The sequence below is a fragment of the Cyprinodon tularosa genome, unplaced genomic scaffold (genome assembly GCF_016077235.1).
Source record: "Cyprinodon tularosa strain WSP-4 unplaced genomic scaffold, ASM1607723v1 ctg429, whole genome shotgun sequence".
Lineage (NCBI taxonomy): Eukaryota > Metazoa > Chordata > Actinopteri > Cyprinodontiformes > Cyprinodontidae > Cyprinodon > Cyprinodon tularosa.
The window spans coordinates 18,379-37,306 of NW_024039151.1; the positions used below are offsets into that span (position 1 = coordinate 18,379).

An 18,928-nucleotide genomic window follows, 5' to 3' on the forward strand; every position below is an offset into this window, starting at 1 on the left:
AACTTTATACATTTTATACTGTAAAAAAAAATATACTGTATATATTGCTTAGATATAGTTTTAATTTAGTTTTACAGTTTTAATATGATATTCTGTTGGAATAGTTCCTCTACTCCCTGAAATGGCCGAGGTGTTTGGTCTTTTCCCTGTGTGTCGGCCATCTTGGTTTCACAGACTTTTTCTTTTCTTTTTTTCATTGCAATGATCAACAACTGGGGATTTTTCTGTATGTGATAATGCAAAAAACCATTAGATTGGACAGTATGCATAAGTGCCCAATATTATAGATAGATAGATAGATAGATAGATAGATAGATAGATAGATAGATAGATAGATAGATAGATAGATAGATAGATAGATAGATAGATAGATAGATAGATAGATAGATAGATAGATAGATAGATAGATAGATAGATAGATAGATAGATAGATAGATAGAAACATTTTTAAACAACTGTACACTGTAGTGATCACTATACATGAAAGGGTTAAAGGGACTTTGAAACAAAAAGAGGCAAGATTAAAGAAGTATCACAAGCTGTTAATTATGGATGAAGCTTAAACAGCCTCCACATACAAGTCTATCCAAGAGATGCTGAGATGAAGAGGTTGGATAAGCTTTTTGGAAGGTTCAGCTCTGTCCTTGAAAACTTCCTAGATGGTTGACAGTGGTGGTAGACAGAAGGTTCTAAGAAAACCAATGCATGAAGTCTTTGCAGAACAGGAGAACCCATTCAGACTTTTGCATCCCAGATGCACAAAGGAGCATTTCTTGAAGATCGTCCCCCACGGCAGCTGTTAGACTTTATAAACTTTGGTACCCCAACAGGCCAGATCAGAGTTCTCCACCATGCTATCAGTTGGTTCACAGTTTAACTTGAAAATTTATAATTTTTTCCCTTAATATCTCATTCTATGATAACCCCAAATGGTTTTTCCTTTCTTTCCAAGATGTATTCTTCTCTTCTATGGTAAAGTTAAAACTTTGAAATATTGTCCTTTTCGACATAATCATTTCTTGTGTGCCCTGTATGTTTTCTGGCATTTATACAATTGAATATATTTCACTTCAGTGGAACAAAAGTCTATTCTATTCGAATCTATTCTATTCATAAGTCACAATTTCAATTAACTTTAAACACCCATGGAAAAAAGTAAATTGCACCATCATGTAATGACAGGGTATTTATAGGTTGGATAAGCTTATGGGAAGGGTCAGCTCTGTCCGTTTAAAAACACTGGACCGGTTGCCAGTGGTGATAGACAGAAGGGTTATAAAAATACAATGCCTGAAGTTGTTGCAGAACAGGAGAATGTTGTGATTGGCCCGCCATATTTAGGGCCTGGGGCAAGGGCGTCGATTTGATCTCAACTTTGGTAGGGACACTATTGGTGATAAGATGAATTTGTCTGATGTCATTGGTCCTACGCATTATGCATGCTCCTTTTTTTTTATGCTTGACGCACATTTATTTGTATAGCACAATTCAGTACATAGACAATGCAAAGTGCTTTACATGATTAAAATATAGGAAAAAATAAAACAGAATCAAAGCAAGTAGGGGAAAAATTATAGATAAATAATAAAAAATGCAGAAACAAAAAAGAACATTAAAAACTGTTGGACTAAAGAAAAAAAAAAGTTGAACTAATGATGTTTCAGTTGAACAAACAAATTCGTTTTTATTTTTGATTTAAAGGAACTATAAAGCAGCTTTAGCTGTTCTAACTACTCAAACATAGAAAATCTGACCTGGTGGTGGCGCTATGAATAATGTTTTGGACCACTGTCCCTCCTCTCTGATATAACACATCATCACAATTGATGCTGAAATATGCAAACTGAGTCCGGCTGAAGTGGATCAGTCCTGCCCACTCGTGGGTGGGACCTAACGGAGAGCAGAGAGCTGGCTCTGTTTGCACACTGTCATTGTTCAGCCCCGCTGGTAAACGCAGCATTCAGACGTGGAAAGACTTTAAAACTCCCTCTGAAATAATAAAGGTAGGAGATAAACAGTAAGAATAATGTGAGATGTTTCTTTATGTGTGAGGTATGTACAGAAACGATCAGAGGGGCGATGGATCCTTCTGAAAGAGGAAATTAGTCAATATTTTCCTGAAAAGATACAAACGATAAGATGATCGGTGCGGCGGGACTGAGCGGTGAAGGAGAAAGCCGCATCTGACAGCTGCGTGAAACGGCGCAGGTCCGCTAAGCAGCGAGCCTTGAACCGGATGTTAAATGTATGCGGGGTGTGCGGGAGGCAGCCCTGTATACTGCTGTTATGGATCAGGTCAATGGACTCATGTTACTGCGCTTTCTTTGTGTCTGTAAACAAAGGGAGACTGTATCGTGCACGCAACATCATGCAGTTCTGTTGGGGATTTAGTTCACAACAACAGAAATGCTATTTAAAAAACTGAAGCCTTCATGGGTTATATAACGTACATGTTTTAACCTGGTTACTAAACGTTAAAAAGAAGGGTTCCTATGTGTAATGTAGCTATAAAGTTATACTAAGTTATGCACTTTTTTTTGTAGGAAAACTTAGCAGATTCAGTTTGAGTAATGCTTTTGCTTATTCGTTTTGTTGTTTTGTGTATGAGGTTATCAGTCATTTTTTATCATCATAGATATTCAGGTCTAACCTGACTGATGGATTTGCTCCGCATACTGAAACCTTGAAAGCTCGCGAGATCAGGATGGTCTCACGAAGCTAATTCAGGTCATGTTTTCCTTAAAAAAAACTTCACTGAGATTGATAGGCCTTCTTAGGAACAGCTTCTCAAATATCCCACCAGAGCATTCAAATCAGGCTGAGGTCTCTAGACTTTAATCTAAGGCAACAAACTTTTTTATTTTCACTTTTAACTGAATATAACACAGTTTATGTCTTTCTGACACAGTATTGTATGGATCAAAATGCAGCTGTTAGTAGACTGTTTTGAATTAACCCCAGAATACCCCCCCTCTACTGTGCTTCAAAGTTATAAAAGCTGTAACACCCCCACCCCAAAATAATATCACCTAAGTAAATAGGGGCAATAACACAAGGCCTAAGTTACTCAAGTAACTGTAACTAAGTAAATATAACTAAGTAATATAACGTCTGCAAATCATCTGCTCTGATCTCATCTACAAAAAAAAGTGAGAAAAAACTTTTGATTCTTTTGACAGATTCCGGTGCAATTTTTTTTCCAAGGTTTAAACCTTAAAACCTGCTAACTTACGCATAGAAAGTCCAATATGAAGGTGTTGTTTTGTTGTTTTTTAATTCACAAAAACATATGAAAACAGGGTAGATTCACCTGGTTCTGTCCTGGCTATAAGGAATAACTTAAAATTGTCATATTATCCTAACTAGGTTTATTCTCTAAAGTCATAGCTAATGTCTTTCTGTCAGGTTAGGCAGAAGTTTGAGGAGAACCCAAATGCAGGGACTGAAGCTGAGGTGGTTTCATGCAGGTTTATTAAAAAAAAAAGGGTAACGGAAGCAACAATCCACAAAATCCAAAAATACTGAAAACCAGGAATACTCACAAGGGGGCAAAGAAATGACATCAAACCAGCAACAGTGACTGAGCAGGAGGTGCATATATGGGAGAGAGAATAAAAGACCAGGCTAATCAACAGATTGGGAGCAGGTATGAACGAGGAGTCTAGAAGGGAGCTAGGGGAAAGAGACTGGCACAAGAGGGCAAACAAGAATTACCTAAGAACTCAAATACCATAAAAAATAACTAGAATAATGCAAAATGGAAATAAAACCAATAAAAACTCAAAAATAAAACTTAAACAGAACCAAAATCATGACGGTTTCCTTCTTGGCACTATTAAAATACACCTGTATGCTTTCAGACCACTGGGCTTGAGCTTTTACCGAGGTGCTGTCATGGTCCTGGTCTGATTGTTCCTGTTATCCATTTGTTGTCCTCTGCTGCCCTCTTGTGTCCTCCCTTCCTCTGTTTCTCTGTCCTAGTAGTAGTCATGAATCGGTGTTTGTATGGAGGACCCAAACGCAGAGACCAGTAGGCAGAGGTGAATTAAAGTGGTTTTATTAAATCCAGGAGCAGATCCAGGATCAGGAATCAGAGTCCAAAAGTAAACAGCAAACAAACCTGAACCAAGGAGACATCAGTGGTAAATCCAAACTAGGAGCCAGGGAGAGATGAGGTACACAGACATAAGTTAGACAGGATGTTTGACGAGGATCCAGCAAACAGGAACTGAACAGGGAGGGCTTTTAAAGGGGACAGAGACAGAGAGAGAGCTGACGAGGAAATTGGCAGCAGGTGCTTGGCAGGACAGAGAAACAGAGGAAGGGAGGACACAAGAGGGCAGCAGAGGACAACAAATGGATAACAGGAACAATCAGACCAGGACCATGACAGGTGCCTGCTTGTACTTATACCATCATGTGGGAGCAATAAGGGAGTCCTCAGTTCTATGGTGTTAATAATTCTATTTTCATAAGTTTTGGTTTTACTCTTGTGTCTTTATTTTGTGTTTAAATATAAATAGCTAATAATTGGTAGCTTTGTACTTTGGTTTTAGGATGTCTCGAGAGCAACAGGCAGTGGCTCGGGCCAGGAAAGCCTTTGAAACAGGACGGTCCAGATCTCTGGAGTACCGGATCCTCCAGCTGAAGAACCTGCAGCGCTTATTTGAAGAAAAGCAGAAAGAGATAGCAGAAGCTTGCAAGAAAGATCTCAATAAAGTGAGTAATGACTGAATAATATGCATATTTGACTAGTTTTTTTTTTTTTTCAAATAAGAGTAAACCTCCTTGGAATGACTAACTAAATGACTTTAACTAAAAAGTCTTTAGCTTTGAAAGATAAAGATGATAAAATGGTTTTGCCTCATCATTTAACATTTGTAAGGTAATAATCCATTACTATACATCCTCAGAAAGCAGACATCAGTCTCTTGAAATAATCTCTCACAATTTGAAATAAGTCATATATCAAAACTCACCTATCAACTTGAATTTTTGTGATTATGCAACATAGTTTTCGTTTAGTTTCATTTCAATTTCACATCTTCTGTTCTCTTATGTCAGTGTTTGTTTCCCCCTGGTTGGCTCATGAAGGCACTATTTAATTTTCAACACCTACTTCAGTAGTTAAGGTCTTTGTTTTCGTTGCTTCTCGTCTGATTCGTCTGTTTCATCCCCCTTGTTTTATGTCCTGCTCTCTCTGTGATAATCCATTAAGTTTTTTTCTGTTGAAAGTCTGCTGGCTTCCACCTCTGTCAGTGTTTATATTTAGGTTTGCTAACAAACACTTAGGCTCCCTCTTACATTTTCCTAATTGGTTGCATTAGAGAGAAGAATCAGTGACATGTCTGCTGTGTTCCTTGGCCTTTTCGTCACAGGTTGCCTCCATGCATTGATTAGAACTTGGTTGTACTGGATTTAATGTTAATTGTTAATGTTAATTTTTGCAGCTGCAGAATGTTTTTTGTTTTTCTTGAGTCCATTTATGATTCATTCACTGAAGTCCAAAGTGCATTTCTCCATTTGTGCCCTCAGTCTTGCTAGTGTATCAGCTATCTGTAAACCTCACATCATTATGTCCATTATCAGAGTGAAGTGGGGATGCAGATGTATGAGACTCTGGGTCTGGAGGGGGAAATCAGCCTGGCCGTACGGAAGCTGAAGGAATGGGCTGCTCCACGTCCTGTAGAGAAGAATCTGCTGACACTCTCTGACACGGTGTACATCCAACCCGAGCCACTAGGGGTGGTGCTGATTATCGGGGCCTGGAACTACCCATGGGCGGTCACCATCCAGCCGCTTATTGGAGCTATCGCAGCAGGTACTGCGGCATGTTTTATGAAATGCAAATAGAATGAGCCGTGCAGATACCTGAAATTTTTCTGCTTTCTACCACCAGAGGAATTTTTGCACCCACTCTGACACTAATGGCATTAAAGCAATTGACCATGAGCAATATCCTGCAAAGTTAGGAAGTTCATTGGTCTAAAATATCTAAATGCAATGGCTTAATCACCCTTCAGCTTACAGTCCACTTCTTCAGAGTTCTGCCAACATCTATATTAGTTAATGCAGATATGATAAAACAGATGTGCAGCTAAAAAGCAGCAAAATGAAAATATAATTAACTTTTGACTTATATACTGTAGCACCAATCACAAAACATGTAATCTCCAGGCACTTCAAAGAGTCAATTCAATCAAATTGTCCAGAAAGAAAGATAACTGCATCGACTCGTTTACCTGCTAAATTAACTCCTCGTGGATGAGGACATAGCTGCAGTAGAGATCCATTGTTGGTTTTACAGCAATCCCTCATACAGAGCAAGCATGCAGTGACACTGGACCCTTTTGGGCTGAAATATCCAGCAGAACCAGGCTCATTGTGAACGTAACTCAAAAAGTTTAGATCATGTCATGTCGAAGCCCAGTAAAAAACACAGAAAGCTAAACTTTAAAGTTTACAGTATTTAGGTTACAGCTTAAAGTTTTAAAACATTTTTAAAAAGCCTAAGCCCTGAATGTTTTTGTTAAAGAAAGAAAATAAAAATAGAGATATGTAAAATCTACCACAAAGGGGGATGCTAGTCGTGTGGTAGAGTTATAGAAGCATAACTAAAGCAACAGGTCAGGATAACCTGAGGCACTTTGACTAAGAGATTTTGATCCAAAATGAAAGCCTTAAATATAGACTAAAACAGATGGTTGGAGAAGAGCAGATTGAGAGCGAAGTGCTCTGTTAGGAACAATCAGATCTCTGATATTAGACGGATCTTAGTTATTTAGGGAGTTTATACTATGGTAGAAGGACAAGTTCACATGCTTTTCTTGATTTAACAGGAAGCCAATGAAGGAAATAATTGGAGAGGCCTGTTCTAAGGCCCGTCTTATGATCAGCACTGCTCCGCTTCCTCTTTTGTCCAGAGCTCTGTCCAATGCTTCATATTTTCATGCAGATAAGTGGGTCAAAGCTCATGCTGTGAACTCTGCACCACAATCATCACTGCAGAGTTTTAGAGATTAACGAACCAGTTACTGAAGAAAATCTGCTTTCAGAAATTGAAGTTTATTTATAATAACAAGCAGTCTGTGTTTGGAAGTGTGAGCGTGAACATTTAAAATGAAGCTTTATGCAGTTGAGTAATGACATGAATAACTCAATCCTCCCACTTTAGAGCCACCCGCTGAGGCTCTAAAACAAATGTTTAGGCTCATCTCTCCTTTCTTTGTGATGCAAACCTCAGGATAGGGAGCGGCCTCTCTGCTGCTGATCAGGACGGTCGTAGCTTTACTTCAGTGCTCTGAATTCTGCAGCTGCCTGTATGTACTTCTGGGATAAGTACTACTCAGGTTCAAATATTCAGAGGGAGAGGAATGAGCCCTGCGGTGAGTGGGGGGGCGTGTTTGCACATGACGGACTTTGCGCTGTCGGTATCAAACTTTAACACACGTCTGTATCAGCCTGGTAGGTCAGAAGTCTTTGATAAACTAAGAAAATAAAATAACTCTTTAGGTCAAAAGTCAGCACCCTCTTCAGGTGTGCTGAAGTGACTAAATTTGTTGGTTAGTGTTGTGAAAAATAAACTGTATTTTCTAATAAGGTGCTGACATATATGCTTAAAGGGTTTAATAAAAAAGACCAAAACAAATAAACACAAAGTTGAATTAGTTTTTTTTTTAACTTGCATAAGATATAATCATTACACCAGTGCTAAGTCCAAAGGATACTGCAGTTAAAGTCGGTTATGCAAGAATCTGAGGCTGTTGGCAGAGGTGGTGATGAGCTGTCTGAGCCTTTAATGCCTCGAGGAAATGAAGATGGATTAATGGAGCCGTCCAAGTGTCAGGGATACAAGTCCTAAATAACCGCATTGTGATGCTGCAGAAGTATTTATATGTAGGGCTGCAACTAGTTTTTTTTTATTTTGCAAACAAATTGATTAATCTGTCGATTTTTTTTTTCCTTCGATGAATCGACTAATAATCTGATAGCCAAAGGTTCCTCTAGGAAGATTTTTTTACAAAATTAAACTGGTCATACTTTTCCACTTGCAGAGTTCTGAATGTTGACATATGAAACCTTTATGTTAAATGCAAAATCTTTATATATTTTTGGATAATTTTGATATAATTACTGCTTTAGGTGGGTGTCTCAGACAGCTAAAGGCATATTTTACAGTCTCTATACTCCAGTTAATGATTAATCGATTACTAAATTAGTTGACAGTTATTTTAATAATCGATTAATCATGATTAATTGTATCTGCCCTATTTATGTGTTATACTGTTTCAGAATATGCTGGTGAAGATTCTCATTCATCCAGGTCATAGTCCAGGAAGCTTTCCCAATTCAAAATGTCTGAATGACATTTTGAATTGAGAAAGCTTCCTGGAGGGTAAGCAAAACGTCTTCAAACCTTGGAAACAAAGTCCAGTGGATTGTTTTTGAAACTTTTACGGAATGATTCAGAATCTTGTCAAATTACAACCGTAGACTTCAACGATTTTTTTATGTGCTGGATCAGCATTCAGTGGTACATTAATGTAAAATCAAAGGAAAATGGTTTTTATTCATCAGAAATAACAGTCTGAAAGGTCCCAAGACATTTTATTATGTTATTTAATCTGAATAGACGAATCTGCTTACTTTTTAAGGAATTTTAACTTAATCAAATGCCATTTTAATCCTTGTGTTTCTACCTGAGGTCACAGGTCAACCTTGGTATTTTAGATTCCTAGTAGATGTACACACACTCACAGTGTATGTGTGTGTGTATGCGTGAATGGGTGAATGACTGAATGTAGTGTAAAGTGCTTTGGTCAAGTCTCCTGACTTGAAAAAGCGCTATATAAGTATGGGCCATTTACTATAAATAATAACATTTCTCTTTTTAAGCTTGTCTTGATCAATTAGCTTAGACAATTTCAGCGTGGAGAAGTTAACCGCATCAATTATGGTTGCAGCATTAGAAAACAGAACATTTCCCTCCTATAATATCTTTTGTTTTACTTGCCCAGGCAACGCAGCTGTGGTGAAGCCCTCAGAAGTCTGCGTACACACTTCAAAAGTCATGGAGGAACTCTTGCCTATTTATATCGATAAGGTAAAGGATGAACCTCGAAAGACCCAGATATTCTGGACCCAATATTCTGATATAGTTTGAAGCCCATCTTGCAAATATAAGAAATATGGTACAGTAAGAGTATTTTTAATATAGGAAAAAAAAAACAATGAGTTGATAGTGCCATCAAGAGTGACACCTCTAACAGTACCAAACTCCTGGATTACAGATACAGAAGATGAATTGGGATTCAAAAAAGCAAAAATGGGATAAGGACCTTTGGTGTTGGGACATCCTGAATAAAACAATTGTTTCAATAAAAATAAAGTAAACATTTGTCAAACCGAATTCAATTAGATCCACACATAGACAAATGCAAGTCATAAATCATCAGGTCACATCAAGTTTTTATCTAAAGTCAATTAATAAATAATTTAACAGCCTTTGCCAAAACTGTCCAAGTCTGCCCAAGTCTTATCAGAGCAAAGGACAAGGACTGATAAAAGCTGCATATCATTTTAGACTTAACTTTACCCTTAACTGCAAACATGAAAATTATCTAATCATTATCTAGAGGTTTAAACCCTGTGCATGGCTAAATCAAAACTGTTCTACAAATGAAGTATGACTTACTAGTGCAGCCTAATTATGCTAACAAGCCTCATTGTTGTTTTTACTGTACCTCTAATAGTTCAGTGGCCTGAAAAACAGACGGTTTGTCTTGACATAGTGGTTAAAACTTAAACTTTTAAACAGTCTTAAAAAGTTTTTAAATTAGACTAAATTATAGAGGAGTATGAAAAAAATATTAGCCCTAAACTCTCAACTATTAAGTAATCGATCCATTTATCTATTCAGCTATTTGTCAATCAATTCTTGTTTTACACTGCGTGTGCAAAAATCTTTTTTCCTGCAGGTTTTGTGTTCAAAGTGTGACCACACTGCAAAAAAAATGGAAATATCAATAGTCCGTTTTTTTTTTTTTTTCATTTTTAAAGTGCATTTCCTCTTGAATTGAAGTGTTACATTAGACAGTTTGCCAATGGAACAATTTACACTTAAGATAAAAAAAATTAAATTTTGTCTGGATTTGGTTGAGGCTTTGAGGACCCAAGTGCAGAGGTGAGTTCTTGAAGTTTTAATTAAGTACTCACAGGCAACTGAGGCAGGAATCCAATAATAAAACATAACAAAATACAGAAAAACCAGAACCTTGGAGACATCAGGGGAAACAAACATGAGGAGCCAGGAAAAGTTGAGGAACCAGCACTGAGGAACTGCACAGGGAGAGTACTTATGGCTGACTGAACAAAGACAGGACTAATGAGATGATTGGGAGCAGGTGTGAACAGAGGCTTCTAGAAAGGAGCTAGGGAAAAGGAGACAAACACAAGAGGGCAACAGAGGGCAATCAAAAAATACCTAAGAACTCAAATATATCCAGAAAACACAACTAAACAGGAATTAAACCAATAAAACTAGAAAACATGGATCAACGTGAAACTGAAAACTCAAAGAAAACTTAAAGGAACCAGGACTGTGACAGCATTGTCTTTTTTCAACTGAATATTATCTACTTATCTTATTTTAAGAGTAAAAATACTCATTGTATTGGCAAATCATTTTATTTACCTGCTGAAATTAAGGATAAATACACTTAATTCAAGAATTTTGTACTTATTTCTAGATTGTTTTTGCAGTGCTGAATTTAGAACTTAGGATGAAATTCCAGCAGAATCTTAGCTGGAGATAATTTCTTAATTTAAGCCCCTAAATTAGAAGTCCAAAATTAAACCCAGACATAAGAGATAAATAAATGTCTTCTGGTATGAAATTGTTTAATTTAATTTAATTTTTTTCTGTATCTGAACAGTCGGGATAAAAGTAAAACTCATAGAGAAGTTTTGAATTTACTCCATTTTTCATTTTTGGTGTTAGGAGCTTTACCCCGTCGTTACTGGAGGGGTTCCAGAGACCCAGGAGCTGCTGCGCCAACGATTCGATCACATCTTCTACACCGGCAACGGTACGGTTGGCAAAGTGATCATGGAGGCCGCAGCCAAACACCTGACCCCTGTCACCCTGGAGCTGGGCGGCAAGAGCCCCTGCTACATCGACAGGAACTGTGACATTACCACAGCCTGCAGGTCCTATTACATTTTACATTTTCAGTTTCCCCACTCCTGGTGTAGAACGCTTCAAAATTTATCATTTGCCTTTGTGTTGTATTTTATGTAAATCGTTCTATTGAATTAACTCACTGTTTTCTATGCTCCCTGCTGTTCAGACGGATCACCTGGGGAAAGTACACAAACTGCGGTCAGACCTGCATCGCCCCAGACTACATCCTCTGCGAGCCAAGCATCCAGGACCGGGTCATTGAGGAAATCAAGAAATCCATCAAGGTACAAGATAATCCACTCTAGGTGTTTGCACCAATGCTATGGTAAATGCATGATGAGATGATGCAGCCTGCAATGGAAGAGGTGCTTAGTTTCATATTTGGATCAATTTTCTGCCAGGATTTTTACACAGACGACCCAAAGACATGCCCTGACTACGGACGCATCATCAACCAGCGGCACTTTAAAAGGATTATGGCCATGATGGAGGGCAGCACGGTGGCAGCAGGAGGAGACAGCAACGAGTCAGACTGCTTTATTGGTAAAACACCAACCCAAAAAACACAGGTTTTATTAACACTTGTACCTCAGACCTGAAATATCAAAGCAAGCATAGAAGTATGACTGAATTTTCCTTGATGTAGGTAAAGCGAGAGATTACATTTGGAGGATTTCCTCCAGCTAATCCCAGTAGTTGTGTGGAAAACATTGTTTTCTTGTTGCATTTAGCTCCCACTATACTACGGGATGTGAAGCCTGAGGCCAAGGTGATGCAGGAAGAGATATTTGGACCTCTGCTTCCCATCCTTCCTGTCAGTGGTTTGGATGAGGCCATCAAGTTGATCAATAAGGGAGAAAAACCTCTGGCACTGTATGTCTTCTCTCCAGATGACAAGGTAACTCTAAGTAGACAATGACTGTAGAGCATTTGCAACACACAATTTATGTAGAGGTAGCAGATGAAAAAAGCAAAACACACAATTATATTGTCCCTGAATTTGTTGATCCAATGTAGAAATCTAGGAGGAGCTGTCTTATAGAATAGAATTCAACTTTATTGTCATTAGATTGTCACAAGTACAAGGCAAAGAAATTAACTCTCATTGCAGCCGTGGGTTGCCATTGTGTGGCGCCCGCGGAGCAGTGGGATTAAGGGTTTTTGCTCAGTGACACAGAATGGCAGTCCATGGCAGTGGGGGTTGAATTCAGAACCTATATATATATATATATATATATATATATATATATATATATATATATATATATATATATATATATATATATATATATATATATATATATATATATATGTATATATATATATATATATATATATATATATATATATATATATATATATATATATATATATATATATATATATATATATATATATATATATCAAATATATTTTAAATATCTAATTTTTCACATATATATATTATTTTTTTAAAGCATATATATATATATATATTCTCAGGAGCTAAATTAAAATTAAAACATTCCCTGAGCATCAAAATAGCATGTTTCTAAATATATGAACTGAATGCACTCAGTAAAACACAAGACAAATTTATTTTCACATATCTAAGACAATCACAGGCTTGTTTTTTAATTTGATTATTTTTTTTAAAGCATAAAATTATGAAAAAAGTTTTTTCTAAAGCCAGCTGAAACAACCAAACACACAAAGTGAGATCTACACCGATCTAGACGTATCTCTTTGTTAATGTCCTGGGAGTCACTTATTTGTTGTTGCTTTGTTATTTTAGTAATTTTGGTTAGGAACTCACCAGGATGTGTTGTTTTTGAATATATTATAGCCCCTTAAACGTCATAATTTCTAACTCAATGATTATTTAATTTAGATTCTTATTTAAGTCTAATATCCTTGAGATTAAAAATAGCTTCACAGTAAAAAAAAAAAAGATAAATAAGATTAACAAAGAAAATTTTTTTATTGCACTGATTGTCATTTGTGTTAAAACTAAACAAATTAAAGCCACAGGCGGCATTGCACGGCCCCACTGATCTCTGTTTATTCACTGGGTTGCTGATTGCCTGTTGGTTGTATGGGGGGGAGTCAAGACACCGGCTGCCATATTGATACTCCCTAGTTAGACTGGTCGCAATGTAAATAATACACTATATTGCCAAAAGTATTTGCTCACCCATCCAAATTATTGGAATCAGGTGTTCCAATCACTTCCATGGCCACAGGTGTATAAATTCAAGCACCTAGGCATGCAGACTGTTTTTACAAACATTTGTGAAAGAATGGGTCGCTCTCAGGAGCTCAGTGAATTCCAGCGTGGAACTGTGATAGGATGCCACCTGTGCAACAAATCCAGTCGTGAAATTTCCTCGCTCCTAAATATTCCACAGTCAACTGTCAGCTGTATTATAAGAAAATGGAAGTGTTTGGGAACGACAGCAACTCAGCCACGAAGTGGTAGGCCACGTAAACTGACGGAGCGGGGTCAGCGGATGCTGACGCGCATAGTGCGAAGAGGTCGCCAACTTTCTGCAGAGTCAATCACTACAGACCTCCAAACTTCATGTGGCCTTCAGATTAGCTCAAGAACAGTGCGCAGAGAGCTTCATGGAATGGGTTTCCATGGTCGAGCAGCTGCATCCAAGCCATACATCACCAAGTGCAATGCAAAGCGTCGGATGCGGTGGTGTAAAGCACGCCGCCACTGGACTCTAGAGCAGTGGAGACGCGTTCTCTGGAGTGACGAATCGCGCTTCTCCATCTGGCAATCTGATGGACGGGTCTGGGTTTGGCGGTTGCCAGGAGAACGGTACTTGTCTGACTGCATTGTGCCAAGTGTAAAGTTTGGTGGAGGGGGGATTATGGTGTGGGGTTGTTTTTCAGGAGCTGGGCTTGGCCCCTTAGTTCCAGTGAAAGGAACTCTGAATGCTTCAGCATACCAAGACATTTTGGACAATTCCATGCTCCCAACTTTGTGGGAACAGTTTGGAGCTGGCCCCTTCCTCTTCCAACATGACTGTGCACCAGTGCACAAAGCAAGGTCCATAAAGACATGGATGACAGAGTCTGGTGTGGATGAACTTGACTGGCCTGCACAGAGTCCTGACCTCAACCCGATAGAACACCTTTGGGATGAATTAGAGCGGAGACTGAGAGCCAGGCCTTCTCGTCCAACATCAGTGTGCGACCTCACAAATGCGCTTCTGGAAGAATGGTCAAAAATTCCCATAAACACACTCCTAAACCTTGTGGACAGCCTTCCCAGAAGAGTTGAAGCTGTTCTAGCTGCAAAGGGTGGACCGACGTCATATTGAACCCTATGGATTAGGAACGGGATGTCACTTAAGCTCATATGTGAGTCAAGGCAGGTGAGCAAATACTTTTGGCAATATAGTGTACGTGCGCCACAGAATCAATGATCATGTTCTCATTTTCAAGGGGACTTAAGACTTTTAAAATAAAGATACATTAATCACTTGTACACACTCTTGCGCTGTTTCATAGCATAAATAGATTACTGCAATTTACTGTAATGAAAAAAAAATAGGCACATAACATTTCATGTCATTATGAAGCAATGAAGTATATAAATCATGTAATATAACAAATTATACAAATCCATCTCCATGTGTTAATGGAGCATAATAATACTGATGTGCCAAAAGTACTAAATTAATTATGTACATGTAATATACATGTATTAATGAAATTGTTGTGGTAATTACATATGATTTCAAATTTTTACATATTTGCAAATTGTGCATGCATGATGCCATATACTTTTAAGCTGTCTGTGCATTAGCCTTTAAAAATGTTTGAGTTGCTTTTTTTCGTCAAAATAACAAGCAATATATTTCAGCACATGAGTTTTTCAAATGAAAAATACAACAAACACTAAAAAAACAACAGCGTCTTCCCCTTAATAATAAATTACTACTTTGAAATTTCACAGTGAATTACTTTCTATTTACTCTATATTTCTATTTTCATGATGTTAGACACAATCTCGATAGCTACCTGAGACAGCCAGACTGTTACACTATATACTATACTGTACAATACACCAGCGTATATATGGATTTTCTTGGTTAGTACATCCACTGACTGTAAAATTACCTGTGAAACGTCTTCCCACAGCTGGCAAACTATTTGTTTTTGCAGCCAAATGCTACACAAGTAGCCATTTTTATGGTAAGTTTAAGTGGGAAGGGGAGTACTAATATGGCGTCCAGTGTCTTTGTTTATTTCGGGCTATCAGCAATCCAGTGAATAACTAGAGACCAGTGGAGGGCCTCTGCAGCTCAGCACTGCTCGGCCTATCGCAGCGGGATTCGCGCATCGCCCACCTCCGTGTGTCTTCCCAGCCTCCCGACAAGTTCAACTCTTGTCCAGTGGATGGCAGTATGAGTAGGGGACCAATTGAGCTTTAGTAAGGAAGGGTTAAACTCCAGATAAAAGACTTAAACAGAGCCTCATGAACTGTGAACTGGTGAATTAAATAGCTCTCAGCTGATGGAGTTCAATACTTAGATACATGTAGTGCATGGGATTTGAATTGACATTTTATTCCCCTGAAGGTGATCAACAGAATGAGAGACGAGACGTCCAGCGGAGGATTCCTGGCCAACGATTGTCTGGTTCATTTTTCTGTCAGCTCGCTGCCATTTGGAGGAGTGGGTGCGTCCACACAGGCCTCCAATTCTTACACGACTTTTGACAGCTTAAGTTGAGTCTATTTCCTCATTTGGTTCTCTGTGAATACTGTTGACCAGGAAACAGCGGCATGGGCTGCTACCACGGCAAGTATACTTTCGACCAGCTGAGCCACCTGCGTGGGTGTCTCATTAAGAAGCTGAAGATGGAGGGAGTGAACGACATGCGCTACCCACCGCACACACCCAAGAAACTGGGCTGGGCCCGCTTCTTCATCACAAAGACCTTTGACCTCGGCTGGCTGGGGAAGATGTTGCTCCTGGCCCTGCTGGCTGTGGTGGCGGCTGTTGCCATTCAGGTAAATGTTCTTTTCAAACGTCCTAAAGATTCCCACTCATGGACACAACCTTCCACTTGTTTTCCCAAATCACATGATCCATGATCAGTTAATGAGAAGAGGGATGGATTTAATGTTGGGCCTAAATAACCTCTTATAGCCTTAGATCTGTCTCTGTGCTGCTTCAGATTATGCAGCAAGACTTTTTCTATTTGTTTAAAGGATTTACAATTAACTGTTTGGGTTTAGTGTCAGCCTACAGAATGAAAAAAAGAAAGTTTAAATCACTAAGAAAACTTTTATATATCCGATGTAAGAGGTAAAAAAATATTTAAATACTTTGATTTTAATGTCAGAGTTTCATTATAATGTATGTAGAAATGCATTAGTTTTAATACTGAACAAAATGCCGGATTATTCTTCACAAAAGAAAGCAGAAATAATCACTTTCTCCCTTAACCCTTTATAGGGCACTCAGTGAAATACTTTGAAAATTAAAATATCAAGCTAAGAGTTTTATTGCAGGACAGGACAAGACCTTATTGATTTTGTAACTTAAAAAAAAAAAGAAAAGGTTTATTTTCATGGTAAAAATTAAGGTAAATGTAAAGAAACGACCACTTGCCCTTAATATATGTATAATATATAAAAATAACAAAAGTGCCTCCATAAGAAATACTTGAAACACTTTTTTTCCTTTTTACTTAACTTTTTTCTTTACTTGTTACCTTTTCAATTAGCCTTTTGACTTTCAATGATCTTTTTGCCTTTTTTTCTTAACTTTTAAACTTTTTTTTAAACTTAATTTACAGTAGGTAACATATTAATCAAGGGCTCATCTAATTGGTCAAATGCCAAAAATAACATGTACACCTGCATACATGTATTACGGTAACCTGCCCTTGTTTGTTTTTTTAACAGCTCCTACAGCAGCTAATGATGCCTTTAGGCTTCACCAATTATAATGCATCTCCCTTACAGTTAAAAATAATAATGCTGTTCAGCAACACTTTTTGTTATATTGAATCTTAATTTCAAATCTCCCTAGATCTCCAACTTTCAAGGTTTGAAAGCACGCTCTCCAACATTACCAACCATAGCTTTGATAATATGTTAGTAAAAAGCATTTTTGATGTAGATGGAGTGCAGTTTACAACTCATTCGATGCTAAAGAATAATTGAACTTTATTTTTCTTCCATTGGAGAAATTTAACTTTGCATTTAGTCCATAAACTTGGGGAGCAGTGGGCTGCCATTGTGCAGCGCCCAGGGAGCAGTGTGGGCTTAAGGGCCTTGCTCAGAAAGCCAGAGTGGCAGTCTGTGGGACTGAGGCTTGAACTTAGAACCTCTGGATTCCAAACTCTTTCCTTAACCACTAGGCCAACACTGCCCATACACAGCATAGAAACACAGCATGTAGATAGTAAAGCATTAAATCTTTAAATTTTATTTCAAAGCATTTTCCATCAGATAAGAATGCAGAATTAAAAATCTCTTTTTTTGGTTTGCAGAGATATCTCCGCTGAGGACATCCTTCCCTCTGCCAGAGGCTCACGTCTAGTTTACGGCCGTCTTCCTTTCCTGCTTTAGAAGGAAAAAATATCAGAGTTAATATAGACAAATTATAGTAAGTCAAGCCTTTTTCAGTAACATGATGGCCGTTCTCTGGCTGTTGCCTTAAGTCCGTTTTCCAGGTTTCCATCCGTTTCTCCAGTGATGGAGCTTCAGTGTTGGAGGAAACTGGTCTGGTTTATTCTCTTGTATCCATGTTTCTTTTTTTCACTAATTTTTGTAACCTATTGGAAGTTTGCACTTTGAAGGATGTAAAATGAAGACAGATATGATGAAGTAACTGAACAGGCTCATGGTAGCTTAAAAAATAACATTTCCGTATAAAAACTTTAAACATTTACGTTTTGCTATTTAATTAAGGGGGGTTTTAAAAAATAAGCAGCTGGATCCAGGATTTTGTTTTGAATGTAGTTCTGGTGACATCAGCTTTGATAAACTTCTGTCTTCGAGTTCGGTTTCTGAACCAAACAGAATCACATGAAGGATGTTTTTACTTAAACTGTGCTTTATGTACGGTAGATACGGTAAATATAAGCAAGAGTTTAAACATGTTTTATCGCACCATAACATTTCAAAAAAAATGTAATTAATCAAATAATAAGCATGTTTTAAATATAATTAAAATATATTTCTACTTTCTTTGCGACTTGTGTCTTTTCTTTTATTTCAAACATATTTTGTTTTAAATCTCTAAAAAGAGGAAAATCAATTCTATTTACTTAAAAGGTAAAATGTAAATTTTAATTTGGAGAGACTCTAAGAAAAAAACAGCAGTTAGATAGTTTAGACATGAAGAAATGTAAAATGAACTTCTGTTAGAGGTAATTTCAATGCACCCATTTCATTTTCTTTTTTTTTGTCTGTCGATCATCTCAGTTAAATTTGTGGTAGAAAAACATTTGTTTACTTTTGGTGAAACCATTCCTGATCTTGATGTGGATGGATGCTTGAAGGAGGGTGACCAGATGCCTGCGGTTTGTGTTGGGACACTTCTGACCTATCATCCCACGGATCAAAATAATGCTCTGCATATGAGTGGATCAAATATGGAAAAAATGTCCAAAAAATGCACCAAACGAGAAGAAATCAGAGCTGCACTGTAAGAGCTGTGCTCTGCCCCAAGTCATGACAAAGCTGCTCACGATGCCCTTAAAAGAGAACAGTTAAAGGATTTTAAACACACAGGA

General features: G+C 37.8%; 1 protein-coding gene across 1 annotated transcript; it reads left to right on the forward strand.

Annotated features, from left to right (window-relative positions):
• Nucleotides 1–1,858: 1,858 nt before the first annotated feature.
• aldh3a2b (aldehyde dehydrogenase 3 family, member A2b) lies at nucleotides 1,859–18,049 on the forward strand. The gene is made up of 11 exons (XM_038299445.1): nucleotides 1,859–2,003; nucleotides 4,557–4,719; nucleotides 5,590–5,821; nucleotides 9,018–9,103; nucleotides 11,000–11,208; nucleotides 11,349–11,466; nucleotides 11,584–11,725; nucleotides 11,914–12,080; nucleotides 15,757–15,856; nucleotides 15,952–16,190; nucleotides 17,681–18,049. The coding sequence occupies exons 2-11, from the start codon at nucleotides 4,558–4,560 to the stop codon at nucleotides 17,693–17,695; spliced, it is 1,470 nt and encodes a 489-aa protein (XP_038155373.1). The 5' UTR covers nucleotides 1,859–2,003; nucleotide 4,557; the 3' UTR covers nucleotides 17,696–18,049.
• The last annotated feature ends 879 nt before the right edge of the window (nucleotides 18,050–18,928 follow it).

Coding starts and splice junctions, on each gene's coding strand:
- aldh3a2b (XM_038299445.1), top strand. CDS start 4,558: ATGTCTCGAGAGCAACAGGCAGTGGCTCGGGCCAGGAAAGCCTTTGAA. Junction 5,822..9,017: donor TATTGGAGCTATCGCAGCAG/GTACTGCGGCAT, acceptor TTACTTGCCCAG/GCAACGCAGCTGTGGTGAAG. Junction 12,081..15,756: donor TCTTCTCTCCAGATGACAAG/GTAACTCTAAGT, acceptor ATTCCCCTGAAG/GTGATCAACAGAATGAGAGA.